At 44.6% G+C, this 18,030-nt stretch overlaps 1 protein-coding gene across 1 annotated transcript in view; it reads left to right on the plus strand.

Annotated features, from left to right (window-relative positions):
- The window catches only part of LOC115134089 (docking protein 4-like), a 49,152-nt gene that overhangs the window by 14,301 nt on the left and 16,821 nt on the right, over positions 1-18,030 (plus strand). Inside the window, exon 2 of the mRNA XM_029667723.2 lies at positions 17,443-17,747. Coding sequence (XP_029523583.1) covers positions 17,682-17,747 — 66 coding nt within the window. The 5' untranslated portion in view covers positions 17,443-17,681. The remainder of the gene's footprint in view (positions 1-17,442; positions 17,748-18,030) is intronic.

Consider the following 18,030-nt stretch of genomic DNA (forward strand, 5'->3'; position numbering starts at 1 on the left):
TGTTAAGGAGATCCTGGGAGTTGGGGCCTGCCTACCACTTTGTTAGGATTCTTCACTTCACCAAGGCAATTAAAAAAAAACTCAACAACCTAATGATTTAAAGTCCCCAGAAAGCGTTGCAGGCAGACTGCAAGGTTATGGCGCATTAAGTTAAAATCGAATAACTGTCTGTTAGATGACAGCAACTGCTCTTTTTCCTCTCAATTTGCTTGAAGGGCTTCGGTGAATAAAATGTGTATTTTGTTTATCTTCAGTGGTACCACAACCTGTAGATGATCATTTCTGTTTGTTAGAGATAAGGAGAACGAATAGATTATTTTTGTGGAGACGGTCATGCCGACAGCCTTGTGATGGGCTGTGTGGGGGGTATGTGGAGGGTGTGGGTGAAGAGGGAGGAGGGACTAGGGTCCTGTACTCCCCCAGACATTGACCTGGCCTGGCTCCAATTTGGACTAGGGCTTGACCAAAAGGCTCTGGGTTGTGTTAGAAATTAGACACTGCGTCAGAGATTAAGCCCTGTGTGCAAACGTCCGAATTCACACACACACACACACACACACACACACACACACACACACACACACACACACACACACACACACACACACACACACAACACATAAACCCACACCCTCAAGGCGCCAGTCTCTCTGTAAGGTCTGTGGGCTGTTCTGTTTTCTGTCCCTGGCTTGGCAGATGGTATTCATTGAGTTGAATGGGGAGAGAAAAGGGCTGATAGTTTGACAGTGACTGTGGCACAGATTCTGAGGTGCAGTGTTCCCTAGACATCTGCGTAGTTACCCCACGAGTGTATGTGAATGGGGTGGTGCGCATGTGTGTGTATGTTGCAGGCGGTGTGTGTGGTGTGTGTGTGTGTGTGTCACATGCAGTGTGTGTCTGTTGAGCGGGACAGGAGGTCGCTGGCACCATAATAGGTTGAACAGGCTGGTGGTATTGATCGTTGCGGAATCAGTGGAGTGATATCAAATACATCAAACTCACAGTTTCCAGGTGTCTTGATGCCGTTCCATTTGCTCCGTTCCGGCCATTACTATGCGCCTCTTGTGTTGAGGGGAGGGCACAACCTGGGGCAGCACAGCAACTGTGAAAAGAATAATGTAGCATCAAAGCTCTTTCCAGCGCTACCTCCCTCTGTGACCTCCCTCTTTTTTTCTCTCTTTTCTTCATCCCTTTCTGTTCCAGTTATTGCTATCCTATTTCTAACTGCATTGCCCCCCCCCCACCACCACCGCCTTCTCTCGACTTGGTCAGGCCAAACTGTTCATTTTGCAGAATCCACATCTCAAGGGGTCAGCAGTAGATTTGAGCAGCTTTAATAAACACCACCTCTGTATTTATTAAGGCTGGCTTATTGTCTCAATGGATGCTTTGTGTGCTCTAAGATCTGTTACGTGCGTGCGTGCGTGCGTTTAGGGCTCTGACTGCTAAGTGACTTGTGTTTTCTTCTAGAAAGTAGTGCAGCTTGCTGAGGGCAACAACAAAAAATGTCGGAAGGACTCAATTGACTTTAAAATCCTCTCTTAGACAATTCAAAAGTCTGGTGGTTGCGAGATAAACGGATCCCGTCTTGATGGAGAGAGAGAGATGGAAAAAACCACCCGCAGCACTGGAAAGCAAATATCACTGGTTCCAAATGAAGAACACGGCTACATTTCACTGACTGTACTTTTGTTCTAGGGAGCGTTTTATTGGGTTGAAATTCAATCTCCCTTCTCTCGTACACCAATAGAAAGAAAAAGGTGCTATCTAGAACCTACAAGGGTTATTTGGCTGTCCCCCATAGGAGAACCCTTTTTGGTTCCAGGTTAGAACCCTTTTTTTGGTTCCAGGTAGATCCCTTCTGAGTTCCATGTAGAACCCTTTACACAGACGGTTCTACATGGAACCCAAAGAGTTCTGGAAGCAGAAGGGGTTCTACCTGGAACTAAACAAGGTTCTCCTATGGGGACAGCCGAGGAATCCTTTTGGAACCGTTTTCTTTCTAAGAGTGTATCATCTGTGGGTTTCTTCTGACAGAAAACAGCTCTAGATTGTAAAATGTAAACGTGATTGTGTGCTGCAAAATGATGTTATGACAGGGTTCAAGTTATGGATGATCACAAAAAAACGAAGAAGTACAAAACTGCGATGATGCCTTGGTCAAATGTAGTGCACTACACAGGGAATATCGTGCCGTTTAGAACACAGGGTTAGTGTCTGTCACCTGGCCCCTACCTGTGTCTCTTTCCCACACCCCTCTGCTGGTAATTACCCGAGGGTGTGTTTTCACGGCACCTAAAGGGTTCAGATGGCGATCTGTGTGTGTGTGTGCTTTCACTGCAAGGGTTAACGATGGTTATCAGCTCCCAATGCAGCCCAGACTCCACGTCCAAAAACACCCTGAAGTATTAGGATGGGAAGAGGATACTCTTTTATCGGTCATAAATGGGTTTGCATGGGATTATGAAGTTGTTGTGTGTTATTTTTTATTGTGTGTGTTTGTTGGTTTAGGATATGTGGGGTTTTATACACGATGTCCAGTGATAGGCTGGGGTGTGCATGCCTGCCAGCCTCTAGCAATCTCCCTAGTCAATAGTCCTCTTATCCTCCAACTAGATAAAGGCTCCATTTTCTCTCTGTTAGTATGTGTATGTAATATGTGTGTGTGTAATGTGTATATATATATATGTGTGTGTGTGTGTGTGTGTGTGTGTGTGTGTGTGTGTGTGTGTGTGTGTGTGTGTGTGTGTGTGTGTGTGTGTGTGTGTGTGTGTGTGTGAGCTCGCTGGCTATGGGGCATTGTCTGATAGGACGCGCTTGCAGACAGAGTGTCTGGTCTGTCTATGAGGATGGTGTGTGTGTGTGCGTATGTGTGCGTATGTGTGTGCATGCGCGTTATCTGTGACAGATAGTAGACGTGAGCAGACAGGGCGTCGCGTCTGTCGTCGTTCCCTAGTGCTGGCTTCAGGCGAAATATCTCTCTCTCTCTCTCTCTCTCTCTCTCTCTCCCTCTCCTCTGTCTCTGTCTCTGTCTCTGTCTCTCTCTCTCCCTCTCTGTGTCTGTGTCTCTGTCTCTGTCTCTGTCTCTCTCTCTCTCTCTCTCTCTCTCTCTCTCTCTCTCTCTCTCTCTCTCTCTGTGTGTGTGAGAAAGAGAGAGGAGAGGTCTCTGTGAGCTCACTTTCGGTGGCACCCAATCAGAGCAAGACTATGTGTCTGTGTGCATTCATGCATCTGTGCCAGCATCCATCCTTGCACATATGCCTGTCCATGTATGTCTGCTGTCAGGACTCTTCCTCAATAAGGCCATGGAGAGGTTCAAGCCGAAGTTGGTTTAGGTTGGGTGTGTGTGTCTGTCTAGTTGGGGTCACAGACAGGTGAGGGGGGACCTGGGGGACAACTCCTGCTGCCTGGGCTCCAGTCCCTCCTGTCCCAGCCCTTCCAGTGACACGATCCCTCCCTCCTGCCTGCCAGAATGAGTGGAATCGTGTCAAATACATCAAACGTGGTTCTCGTGTGTTTGATGCCATTCCATTTGCTCCGTTCCAGTCATTATTAGGAGCCGTCTTCCCCTCCGCAGCCTCCACTGTTGTCCACATAGTGCTGTGTTATGGTTGTAGTGATGTACTGTGTGTGTTGTCCTCTGATAGATGGTGTAAATACGGTGCTAGCCAGCGTCTTAACTCTGGAGCCTCTTCTCTGGCGGCAAGATGAATGGCCTCTCTCTGCTGTCAACTTTATTGCTCGTTTAGCACTTTGTGCGTGCTCTCCCCTTGTCCCTCTCTCTCGCTCTCGCTCTCGCTCTCTCTCTCTCTCTCTCTCGCCCTCATCCTCATTCTCAGAGTGGTTTTTGATGATGACAGAGCAGTGCGTTATGGGTTGTGCCGGAGGTGGGAAGAGGAAGGTATTGGATGTGCCAGAGTGCCGGACTGGAGGAGCTCACGGTGCAGAGGGGGAGAGATGGTGTGTTCCTACACTGTGTCCGTGTTTACTGTGGGTGTGGATGCTACTGTTTGTCATAGCTGCTAGTACCTCACCTCTCCAGAGAACCGCTCATGCACTGGCTTAGTTTTGGGTCCTTATTCCATCCTTTTCAAGAGTGGGAGAATGATCCGGCCTTCCGCCCACTCACTACTCCCAGCCCCGGGGGATGGAAACGTTGAGATGTTCTAAGAACATCTCTCTCGTGGACTGTGTGGTCAGAACATATTAGAATATCTTTTTTTCCCCGGCCTGCTCATAGTGTAGAATCTCACCCCTCCCCTCTCTCTCTCCCTGTGTTTCTCCCAGTGAGCCAGGCATGGTGGGTTAAACCCCGCTAGCAGTAGCCAAGCTGTATTAATTAAGAGCGACCTCTCACTTGTTTCTGAAGTCAGCTGGGTTCCTTTAGCCCTGGGCATTGATTCCTCCAGCCTCCTACTGGGGATAAAGACTGGGGATAAAGACTTAGGGCAGAGAATCAGAGAATATAGTGAGAATGAATCCCCTCTTCCTTCTTATTCTCTTTGTGGACGATAAGCAGGTGTGTGTGTGTGTGTAGTGTGTGTGATTATATGGGAGCTTCAGCAGATAATTTTTTTTGGGGGGGGGGTTTAATGGGATATGATACAAGGATTATGAGCCGGGGGGTTATGCACGATGTGATAGGAGGTTTAGGAGGATGAGGAGGATGAGATAGAATTGGGAGGGAGGGAGGGCCGGCGAAAGGAGTGTTACTGGGGCAGGAGGAACTCTGAAGGGGCATGTGAGGTGACCCGCGCACACACCCAAAACTCCTCTGTAATGGTACTACGACAAAACACAAAAGTATTTGATTTCTGGTTTTGAGGAGCTGTGTAAGTGTAAGCTACAGGGTAAACTCTGCGGTGTCCTACATCCTGAATCCGTAAGATACACTGTGTGACAACACACTCACACACTCACACACATCCACACGATATCAGTTGACTCAGCAGTAGGGGTGGCAGGAGCCATTATTGACTCACTGCAGCCTGGCAGAGAAATGGGGGAAATTCAATCAACCAATCACGCGGCCAGCTGAGTCTTCTATCTTCACGTTATGCCTGATTTTGTCCTTTTTGTCTAGTTTATTTGGATAGGGACAGGTACAAACACATAGACACATTGAACAAACAATCGTCCGACGCATTGCACTAGTGTTTCTAGCTCACGCTAATTTCCCACACCCATTTCTTATTTTTTATTTGACCTTTATTTCACTAGGCAAGTCAGTTAAGAACAAATTCTTACTTTCAATGACGGCCTAGGAACGGTGGGTTAACTGCCTGTTCAGGGGCAGAACGACAGATTTCATGTCTAGATGAAAACCAAAGGAAAGAAAGAAATACATAATCAAAAACAAATCACACCAAATAACATGTCTGGACATTACCATAATTACATCCGCGAAGATGTCATTCTCTTTTCTTTCCATGTTCCCCCTTTCTCCCTGTCCTCATCGTGTTTTATCGGTGTCCAGGTCAGCGCTGCGACTGCAGGTAATTCTCTCTGTGCTGACAGTGGAGACAAAAAGCTCCAGGCCGACAGAAAGGCCCCCTGTCTAGAAAGCACCATGAAACGTCCTTCACCACAACATGGCCAAGCGGACGACATGCGGAACAACAGAGTGGAATGCACCTTGCCCTCTCGCTTTTTCTCTTTCTCTCATCCTTCCCCACTGTCGTTCCAAATGTAGTCCTAGGCTGCTTTTATTCTCTTCAACCTTGTCCTTGCCCCTGAACCCTTTGGCACAGCCAGCAGTCTTTTATTTGACGTTCTGTTGTTTGCCTTCGCTTGGTTTGTCTCCTTGGACTCCATTTTCGAGTTATTGTTCAGTCAAACCAATAGTTGATAACATAAAATGGAGTCTATATTTTTTTTTAAGAGTTCTCTGTGGGAAGTGCTTTGCATTGCCAATTCCCGGGCTCCTGTCGAATGAGCAGCCAGCCTAACTTAATACCGTGCTCCCGTTTGTCTGTCGATATCATACCAGAGCGTAAAATGCTAGTTTAATAAACTGCTGTGCATTCATTGATTCTCACTTCTACATCCACCTTTCATTGGCTCTCTGGATCCCAGGGGGGCAGGCTGGCATTGTGATTGAATTGGACACTGTATCCTACAATGACCTCAGGACTCACAGCCACTGGCAGAAATAAAGTGGAAGAAATACAAAGAAATAGTAATAGAAATAGAGTCCAAATAGAGTGGGGCAATTGATGCTTGATCAATGATAAATTATTCTAATCTTGCATAGGCGGGGGATCAATTGTGTTAATGTGCCGCGATTGGCTAAACTTAATAAGCGCAGGTCCCGGTCCACAGTTGATCTGGTGGTCTGTTTTTGGCCGGGGTCATTATGTGACCCCGTGCTGATTCAGGTCGACCATAGTTTCTCTTAGAACAACGGTTCCAGGACAATTTCCAAAACAGCCATTCGATGTCAAGTCTCTGTCATGTCCTCTGTCAATCGTTTTAGCCAGCCTTGTATCGACACACTGATCCATTCCCCAGACGGTCACATGGTATGAATGTCCTTTTCCGCTACCCATTTTTAAAGACAGTTTAAGGTGTATGTGTCAGACTCAGCGAAGGAAAAGAAGAATGAAACGAGCTCTTAAACTTGGTGTGGCATTTCATTAGCCATTACTGTGACAGAGCTGCCTATTATCACCCCAAGGAGCACCTCTCTTCCTTTTTATCCTCCTTCTCTCCATCTTTGTTCTCTCTGTCCTTTTCCTGCCTACATCCTCCCCTGACCTCATCCCTTCTTCACAGCAGTCTGTCTGTCCTCATTAAGCGAGGGGAGAGATGGAGGGAGTAGACGGAGGGAGGGGGCGTTCCCTGGGCCTTTTCCCAGCTCTCTTCCCAGGGGGTCTGTTTGTGGAGTCAAATAATAATTGGTGTGTGTTTATGTGTGTGTGTGTGTGTGCGTGCGTGGTGTGTGTTTATGTGTGTGTGTGTGTGTGAGTGCGTGGTGTGTGTTTATTTGTGTGTGTGTGTTTATGTGTGTGTGTGCGTGCGTGGTGTGTGTTTATGTGTGTGTGTGAGTGCGTGGTGTGTGTGTGCGTGCGTATGTGGACAAGGAGTAATACCGGTAGTCTGAAGAAACTGCACAGTCTGACGAAAGCTCATGAGATACAGAGATTTTGGCAGGTTGAAAGAGTTTCTCTTGTGACACTTTAGTGGCGTACCTGTCTGGGGTGTTCTTTTGACTCCATTAATGATATCAAGATGGCGGAGTAAGCTTGATGAGCCCTTAAACACTGGCTCTTACTGGAGCAACAACAATAATTCACTAACCTTCACAAGTGGAAGTTACCATTTGCCCTCTTCTGAGTCTCTGTCTGTCTGTCTGTCTGTCTGTCTGTCTGTCTGTCTGTCTGTCTGTCTGTCTGTCTGTCTGTCTGTCTGTCTGTCTGTCTGTCTGTCTGTCTGTCTGTCTGTCTGTCTGTCTGTCTGTCTGTCTGTCTGTCTGCCTGCCTGCCTGCCTGCCTGCCTGCCTGCCTGCCTCTGTCTGCCTGTCTTTTCCTCCATCTTTTCTCCTTCATGTAATGGAACAGTCATTGGTATTTTTACTGGTTGATCCTCCCTCTTGGCTGGTATCCCCTCTACCATATTGTGTACCAGCTGCTTGTTGCCCCCTGTGTGTTAGACAGCCGTCTGCTCCGTGGGGAGGATGCCACCCCAGCACGCAAAGCCTCTCTCCTGGTGAATGGCTGTCACATGATGCCCTCAGATTGTGGAGGGTGAGGATGACTCATTATTATAAAGGTCCCATTTATAGAATAGGCTGAGTGACATGGGGGTAAAAACAGAGATAGACATACTGTATAATCAATGGTGAAAGGAGAGCGATGGGTGACATTGACGTGTGGGTGGAAGAGGAAGTCAGAACGAGAGAGAACATGAAGCTCTGGGGTCGTTTTCGTCGCCCCCTAAATGGATGCCGTCTTCTCCAAGTTGAAGCTGTTGAACATCTGCAAATCTGAGAAAATCTGTCAAACTCACAGAGCTGAAGTTATTAACCCTATGAAGACGTGTGCACGTACACACACACACACACACACACACACACACACACACACACACACACACACACACACACACACACACACACACAACCACACTCATAGCATTACACTGCAGTCGATCTGCTCTCTCTCCCTCCCCTCCCCACCTGATCGATGGCTGGAATGCTCCATTCTTTTCACCTCACTAACCTCTCCAAGGGAATGGAAGTGAAGTGGCTCATGAAATTGACCTGACACTGACAATCAACCCCTTTTTTCTGTCGCACTCACTTTTTTTGCCCTCCCTCCCTCCCTCCCTCCCTCCCTCCCTCCCTCCCTCGCCCAGTGTCGCTCCCAGAGAGGAGATGACATATCTGGATCTGTCTTGCGCCTAATGTAGCATGATCTAATTCAGCTGAGATGGGCACACCTGGCATCAGATTAACCTGCCCTGGGCACACCTGGTGTCTGGGGATTTGATTAGGCTGAGATAGGCACAGCTGAGAGAGAGGATACGGGGGATTGGATTCACCAGACAGCAGTTCCAACTGGTACACATTGCAGGGAGAGCTGCTGTGCTGCTCTACAGCTCAGCTGTTAACTCATTTACACACATGCATGCTCACATGTACACACACACACACACACAAACACACACACACACACACACACACACACACACACACACACACACACACACACACACACACACACACACACACACACACACACACACACACAGAAGGTCTGTCTGTTGGAGTACAGATGCTGAGGCGTCTGTCTGTAACTACAACCAACGTCATGATGCTAGTGGAGTCACTCCCCTTCCCACATTAGGTTACATTCTGTATCCTGCTACTAACTCCCCCTATTCCTCTCGACTCCAGTTAGCCAAGGCTCTCTAACACGATCTGCCTCTTAGCCTCAAGCTATCTCAGGCAGTATCACAATAAGCATGCCCTCGCTCATAAGAACTCAAACTGACACAGGCCTCTTTGCCTAGACACATTTAGCCTCCAGCAAACACAAACTTCCTGCATTCTCTCCTCCTCCTGTCAGCTAAGCAGCTCTCCTGCATTCTCTGCCCTGCCTAAGACTCCTGTTGCCTGAATACAGATGTCAGACATGTGCAGTGTCTCTTACTTTACTGTTGCTTTACTGTTGCTGGTATAATATTCTACCAGTGTGCGACCTTTATTCATGCCAGCCCCGGCAAACGATCGGCTGCAAGTGATTCAGTGCTGATAGGCTCGTGGTATGGTGATAGGAGCACCGATATGTGTTTCACCAGAGAGGATTGCGGCAAAGCGAGAGGAATAACTGGGCCCAAAATCTGTCTTCTCCTGCAGGTGGCGTTTTTTTGGGTTCTTCGTTTTTTTTCCCCCGCTCACCAAACGAGGTGTTTTTGTAAGGAGGTCAATGAGAGTGTAGTATTTGGTTAGCAAAAAAAAAAGACTAGCTTATTTGCTACCTGTGGCTTATTTGATCGAACGGAAGTTGTGTAATGCTTATGTTTTTACGAGTGTATCGATAGAAGTAGGACAACTTTGAAAAAAACCCCCACTTTCTATTGAAGTTGTGCCTGTTGTTCACACGGGTATCTGCCGTCTCATTGGCTAGAATGGTCCCACCTGCCTCCTCCCGACTGCCTTCCATTTTTGAAGACATTTTATTTTCATTGTTAGAGCAGCCTCTTGAGTATCTGGTCAATATATGCATAATGGGTCATCTGTGGTTTAACACACTTCCCTGCCTCTAGCTACCACACCTCCCTCACATCTCAACAGGTCAGGAGGTCCATGTAGCTGCTGGCTCTGTGTGTGTGGTTCAATCCATCTTCCAGCAACAGGGCAGAGTGGGATCCATATCGAACTCTGACATCAACAATACAACGCAGAGAGGAGAGAGGGAGCAGGAAGGGTCAGTTATCAGGCGAGAAGAGAGGAAAGTGCATTTCAAGACAGCCATATGGTAGATTTGGCCTCGTTGTTCCCGCAAAGCTGCAATCGGGCGGCGCAGCTCCCCCGGGACTGCCTCGCAGAAGACATTTCAGCTCGCGCGGAGAAGCATCAGATTGAACTTCACAAAAATGTCTCGTTTTCCCCTTTAGTTAACACTACTGGGCGAATTGTGCTCGAACCAACGCCACTTTCAATGCAACATCCTGAAACAAAACGAACTATGCAAGATATTTTCTTGTAGGCAGAGCACATTGGAGTAGGATTCTATTGCATTTAAAGGCATGACTCAGGCCCATACTGAGCTGGACTGTGTTTACAGCGTGAGTAGATGCGCTTGTTTTGAGATCAAAGCGAGAGCTGCATCTTGCCACCTGTGCACATTTGTTCATATTCTTTGCTAGTTAGTGAGGTATTATCCCAGTTATAGCTACTTTCTAGTCAGCAATGGGGGAGTGGTTGCATCCCACAAGAGCACAAACGTGTGCATTTCTAGACATCTTTGAAAGCAAGTAAGGTAAAGAGCTTTTTAAAGGGGCAGTGTTGTATTTTGAGACAGTCTTGAATAAGCTAAGGAGCCAATAGGCAGAGGGCAGCATAATTTGTCTGATTCTCTGTTGTAATGGTATGGGAATAATAATGAGTTGTATTTTGTAAAGTGGTTTCTTGCATCAAACAACACAACATTTTCAGTCAACTCCTTGCCTGAAAGACAAGTGGATCAGCAGGTTAATGTCAATCCCTACATGTTTTTTTAAAAGTCTCAAGGAATGTAGGCCTACTTTGAACACCACACGATAGCGTACTTGGCCACTGTTATAACTGTAACTTAAAGCAGGTACAAACACGGGCGTTCACAGTAAACGTGCCAGAAGTTGCACAGAATTTTCACAATGTTCACGTTTGCTTGTTTAGCAGACGTGAAATTTCAGTGACGGAATTTGTTTTGGGGGAGTGAACATTGGCTAGCCTCACCTTGCCACGTTCGTTGGAATAACTGGACCAATGCGCAGCGTGCGTAGAGTTCCACATGTTTATTTAAATGAATGAAACTCACAGAAAACAATAAAGGGCAAAACGAAACGTGAAGCTATGCAGTGCTCACAAGCAACAATACATAAACAAGATCCCACACACAACAGGTGGAAAAAGACCTGCCTAAATATGATCCCCAATCAGAGACAACGATAGACAGCTGCCTCTGATTGGGAACCATACCAGGCCAACATAGAAATACACAAACTAGAGTACCCACCCTAGTCACACCCTGACCTAGCCAAAATAGAGAATAAAAACGCTCTCTAATTCAGGGCGTGACACACCTTGGTTTTTCAAAGATGACAATATTGGGGAAAAAAGGATCTAGTAAAACAACATTCACAGATCAGTCACGGTAGATTTTGCGTGACTGGCGTGTGCAAGTATTCCGTTGACAACTGACTTCTGATATGATATGCCCCTTTAAATGACTCGCTGATAGTGAATGAGATATGAGATCAAGCTCACAGACACGGTTCCCTATTGGTATTCCGAGCATAGCATATCTCTGTTCTCTCTGTCAGGGAGCTGTACATTGTCTCCTCTCTTCTCCCATAGCGCGCAGACCGGCCTTTTGGGGATACACGTTTAGGTTCCCATGGTTACAGTGGATGTACCATCATCACAATTTTTTAACCATCTGAAATGTGCTTATTTTCCACAGTTACATTCTCCTTCTTAATTTGTACACATTGTCCTTTATAGTCATGTGTATACACTGGAACTCCAGGTTCCTCCCTAAATGTGTGGCTCAGAGGAGCTGATGGGCTTTAAGAAGAGGTTTAGCAGCCAGCTGTGTGATCTAACGTGTCCTCTAAAGAAAGTAGAGAACAGACGACACCCGAAAGGCCCTCCTCAAAGCCGCTTGTTATCAAGTCGCTCTGTTCCCAGAGACAGGCCTGTCTGCAGCCTCTTGTCTCAACCTACACTTCCAGCCGGAACAGGTGTTCCTGCCTCGCCTTCGTTAAAGCACTGTTACCCCCGCCGTCTCACCTCACGTCCTTCTTTAACAAGCTGTTTGTTCCTCGTTCGCTGGGAGAGGAGCGAAGTGGGATTCACTAATCTCTGAATTCATTATCTGCCTATTACCATCCCCGACACTTGGGTCCCGACAGACACTCCTGTGTTCCCCTCTATCATAAACACACATTATGAAGTAGTGACTGACGATACTGTCTGTCTGTCTGTAGTTCCTAGAATCCCACTCCCGGCTCTGTGCCGGCCTAGTGGCGATGCGCCGTCGTGTAAAACAAGCAGAGTACAATGGAGTGGTTTCCTGTGCTGACACAAGGCGTGATAAGGCTTTGTTTCTGTCGGTACAATGTGTTCTCCACACACTGAACGTATATTAATACTAATGTGTTGCTCAGTGATACATCACCCGCGGGCCGTTTACTGTCCGTCTCAGGGGGGGGGGGGGGGGGGGGAAGCTGCCGATGTGTATCGATCGTGGGAAAAAAAAGGTAAATCAGCACATCTCAATGATTATGGGGTGGAGAGGGGGTAGAGGGGGAACGGGGCCCTGGTGTTTCACTGTAGAGGCTAGCACAGGAGCAGTCAGTGTGCAGGATCAGAATCAATGGCATGTCCTTTTTTTTTGACGTTGGGTTTTGACAAGCTGATCCTCCATTGTGTGCACCCTTGCACTCTTTATTGATCTTCCTCACACACCAGCCCACCTCTGGCTGCAGACAACAATCCCTGTTCTCCAGGTGATTCACTGCTGACCATGGATGTTGAATAGATCTGCAATACAGCATGTGTAATGTGTAGAGTTGTGCAAATCCTCCTAATTCCTCAATCACCTCCATACGTACTCTATTGAAGCTCTGTTTAACTAAGCATCACCCTGGGAGTTATTTTATCTCACCGGGGTGCACATTTGTCTCATTTGAATAGCTTTCATGGGATTTAATCGCTTTCCAATTGTGCTCCAAGATATAATGGCACATCAAGTGTGTCTCAAGCACTCCCACTATGCTAACATTGAGCCAATCCCATCCACATAAGGATCCTCTGCTCAGCCGACATATATTCTTGTTCCCAGCCGTGTGTCTTTGCCAGGTACTACTTTCTTAGAATGCTGTTAGGAGCTTGGCAAGCTAGGTTACCCACCACGGTGACACCAGCAGTCCCAGAGGCCAACAGTGGAGCCAGTCTGCAGCTGTTTAGCTCTATATGTTGTGTGTGTGTCTGTGTGTCTGTGTGTCTGTGTGTCTGTGTGTCTGTCTGTCTGTCTGTCTGTCTGTCTGTCTGTCTGTCTGTCTGTCTGTCTGTCTGTCTGTCTGTCTGTAAGGTGTGTCTGTCTGTAAGGTGTGTCTGCCTGTCTGTCTGTCTGTAAGGTGTGTCTGTCTGTCTGTCTGTCTGTCTGTCTGTCTGTCTGTCTGTCTGTCTGTCTGTCTGTCTGTAAGGTGTGTCTGTCTGTAAGGTGTGTCTGTCTGTAAGGTCTGTCTGTCTGTCTGTCTGTCTGTAAGGTGTGTGTGTTTGTGTGTATATGTGTTAGCCCCCTCCCCAGTGTGTGTGAGCCACTTCTCTAAAACAACAGTGCTGTGAGCGATTAGCCTGGCTCTGTCCTGGTTAATGAGGTCCTTGTTAAAGTTTAATGTCTCTGTTCCACCATTGTCAGGGAGATTTAGCGCCAGTTCCTCAGGGAGAAGATGCACCACACTGATTTCTGCCCCCCAGCGAGCAGAATAGTGATGCATGGGTTGACTTATAACCCGCAGTCCCCGCGGTTATATCCGCTGATCATTAAATATTGTGTGGATGAAGGGAGGGTGGGTGGCGGGCCGGCCGGTTGAATCAAGACAAAACAATACTTTAAAATCCATATATAATTATTGTATGATTTATATCTATAGACTACATTGATTTATATCTATAGACTACATTGATTTATATCTATAAGCTACATTGATTTATATCTATAGGCTACATTGATTTATATCTATAAGCTACATTGATTTATATCTATATGCTACATTGATTTATATCTATAGGCTACATTGATTTATATCTATAGGCTACATTGATTTATATCTATAGGCTACATTGATTTATATCTATAAGCTACATTGATTTATATCTATATGCTACATTGATTTATATCTATAGGCTACATTGATTTATATCTATAGGCTACATTGATTTATATCTATAGGCTACATTGATTTATATCTATAGGCTACATTGATTTATATCTATAGGCTACATTGATTTATATCTATAGGCTACATTGATTTATATCTATAGGCTACATTGATTTATATCTATAGGCTACATTGATTTATATCTATAGGCTACATTGATTTATATCTATATGCTACATTGATTTATATCTATATGCTACATTGATTTATATCTATATGCTACATTGATTTATATCTATAAGCTACATTGATTTATATCTATAGGCTACATTGATTTATATCTATAGGCTACATTGATTTATATCTATAGACTACATTGATTTATATCTATAGGCTACATTGATTTATATCTATAGGCTACATTGATTTATATCTATAAGCTACATTGATTTATATCTATATGCTACATTGATTTATATCTATAGGCTACATTGATTTATATCTATATGCTACATTGATTTATATCTATAGGCTACATTGATTTATATCTATAGGCTACATTGATTTATATCTATATGCTACATTGATTTATATCTATATGCTACATTGATTTATATCTATAGGCTACATTGATTTATATCTATAGGCTACATTGATTTATATCTATATGCTACATTGATTTATATCTATAGGCTACATTGATTTATATCTATATGCTACATTGATTTATATCTATAGGCTACATTGATTTATATCTATAGGCTACATTGATTTATATCTATAGGCTACATTGATTTATATCTATATGCTACATTGATTTATATCTATAGGCTACATTGATTTATATCTATATGCTACATTGATTTATATCTATAGGCTACATTGATTTATATCTATAGGCTACATTGATTTATATCTATAAGCTACATTGATTTATATCTATATGCTACATTGATTTATATCTATAGGCTACATTGATTTATATCTATAAGCTACATTGATTTATATCTATAGGCTACATTGATTTATATCTATAAGCTACATTGATTTATATCTATATGCTACATTGATTTATATCTATAGGCTACATTGATTTATATCTATAGGCTACATTGATTTATATCTATAGGCTACATTGATTTATATCTATATGCTACATTGATTTATATCTATAGGCTACATTGATTTATATCTATATGCTACATTGATTTATATCTATAGGCTACATTGATTTATATCTATATGCTACATTGATTTATATCTATAGGCTACATTGATTTATATCTATAGGCTACATTGATTTATATCTATAGGCTACATTGATTTATATCTATAGGCTACATTGATTTATATCTATATGCTACATTGATTTATATCTATAGGCTACATTGATATATATCTATATGCTACATTGATTTATATCTATAGGCTACATTGATTTATATCTATAGGCTACATTGATTTATATCTATAAGCTACATTGATTTATATCTATATGCTACATTGATTTATATCTATAGGCTACATTGATTTATATCTATAAGCTACATTGATTTATATCTATAGGCTACATTGATTTATATCTATAAGCTACATTGATTTATATCTATATGCTACATTGATTTATATCTATAGGCTACATTGATTTATATCTATAGGCTACATTGATTTATATCTATAGGCTACATTGAGGTTTTCCTTTCATTATTTTAGGCGATCTGGAGTTAGTGCATAACACGGAACCCAAACCGGCTGCGCACGTGCGCCATCGTGCGCTATCGTGCATACATTTATTTTGTCCCCCTACACCAAACGCGATCACGACACGCAGGTCAAAATATCAAAACAAACTCTGAACCGATGACATTAATTTGTGGACAGGTCGAAAAGCATTAAACATGTATGGAAATTTAGCTAGTTAGCCTGCACTTGCTAGCTAATTTGTCCTATTTAGCTAGCTTGCTGTTGCTAGCTAATTTGCCCTGGTATATAAACATTGAGTTGTTATTTTACCTGAAATGCACAAGGTCCTCTACTCTGCCAATTAATCCACACATAAAACGGCCAACCGAATCGTTTCTAGTCATCTCTCCTCCTTCCAGGCTTTTTCATCTTTGAACTTATATGGTGATCGGCATCTAAACTTTCATAGTATTACCACGACTTCCGGCAAAAACAATTGAATAACATGGATTTCTACATTTATTTTGCGATGCTCGCGCACGCGACGTGTCCTGGTCTGGTCAGCATGTAAGCCTAGGCTTCAGGATCTAACTGTACGCGCGCCAAGCAGCCTACACGGCAATCGCCAAAAGCTTTTGGGAACGGGCAGAAAAAGTTAAAAGTCGATCCACAGAGGCAAAAAAGGACAATGTCTGAGTTTTAATTCAATAGTTGAAAATGAAGAGAAGAGTGGGCCAGAAAAGTAAGTGTTCGGCAAATAAAATCCTATGCCCCCTGTCAAATTTTATTTTCACCCAATCTGATTAGCCTATAGCGCATATTCGATATTATCGAGTTAGGGTGGGGCACTGTATCACATATAGTCGGGTGGTTGCAGATAGGTTATTAGCAATTGCGGGTGGGTGCGGGTGAACAAACCGCTTACCCGTGCACCACTAGAGCAGAACACTGAGAATGGCATCATATGGTCTCAGGAGATACTCTCCCTGCCTGTCTGTCTCACTCTGCAATGCCTCCAATGGTGTTTGTGATGTGTCTGTGTGTGTACTTGTGTGCATGCTTAAATTGCATCTCTACGAGTGAGTGTACAAGTGTGTGTTTGAATGTCTGAATAGGGGCATTGATGCCATTGGAACTACAGTCCCCCTCACCCCATCTCCCACACTGTGGAGCTCTGCATATCACATGGCTGCTCTCAATACTGTGTCAAACAGTCTCCATGACGGAACATTTAACCAACCAACATTCTTTTGATTTGAGTTGTTATTGAAGTAGCTTTTGGGATTGGTCAGAAGAGCATTAGAAACAATGACAAAGTCATAAAGTCTGCTTTGGTTTACAGCTGTCCGGCTGAACTTAAAATGAGTTTCTCCTCGTTACTCTGTTTTCTTCGGAAGAGTCTCCGGAAGAGCCTCTGTTTCCAAGCCCGATCTAATGGTAGTTCCAGTAGCTCTGAGACAGAGGCTGTGCTGTACACTATACATAATGATGTGTCACAGAAGCCATGCTACCTACTTGCCCTCAATAATGGTGTCTGCCAAAGCAATGAATAATGGAGGATAATGTTCCGTGTGTCTGCAAGCCACTACCATTCTCTCCTGCCACTTTAATGAATAATAGATCCCCTGTTTCTTCTCCTCTCTCTCTCCTTCTCTCCTTCTTTAGGGACTGCAACGAAAGGACGATGGGGGACAACGAGCTGCAATAGAGGAGTGAGCGCAGTCTGAGGGCAACAGGATCTGAAAAGGAAGATTTGGCTGATATAGAGGAGGGAGAAGGTAACCCCAGGACTTAAGAGGGAAAGAGGAGGGGAGGGAGGGGGGTTAGGTGCAGGGCTGGACTGGAGGACAGAAGGACTGGATGCTAGCCTCAATAGGCCCCAGCAGGTCCCAGCTCCCACAGAGATGGCCTCCAACTTCAACGACATCGTCAAGCAGGGATACGTCCGCATGCGTAGCAGGAAACTGGGGGTGAGTGGAGCCCCAAACTGGACTGGGGGTCTTTTGGGAGTCTCTGGTCTTTGCGAGAGGGTTGTGTGTGTGTGTGTGTGTGTGTGTGTGTGTGTGTGTGTGTGTGTGTGTGTGTGTGTGTGTGTGTGTGTGTGTGTGTGTGTGTGTGTGTGTGTGTGTGTGTGTGTGTGTGTGTGCTCGTGTGATTGTCTACTTGTGTATGCTTTTTCCATGTCTGCCCAAGGGAAAGATAAAGATCATTTTTGAAACAAAACAGAAGATGATACAGAACAACTCTTTGTAT

The sequence above is a fragment of the Oncorhynchus nerka genome, linkage group LG27 (genome assembly GCF_034236695.1).
Source record: "Oncorhynchus nerka isolate Pitt River linkage group LG27, Oner_Uvic_2.0, whole genome shotgun sequence".
Taxonomy (NCBI): Eukaryota; Metazoa; Chordata; class Actinopteri; order Salmoniformes; family Salmonidae; genus Oncorhynchus; species Oncorhynchus nerka.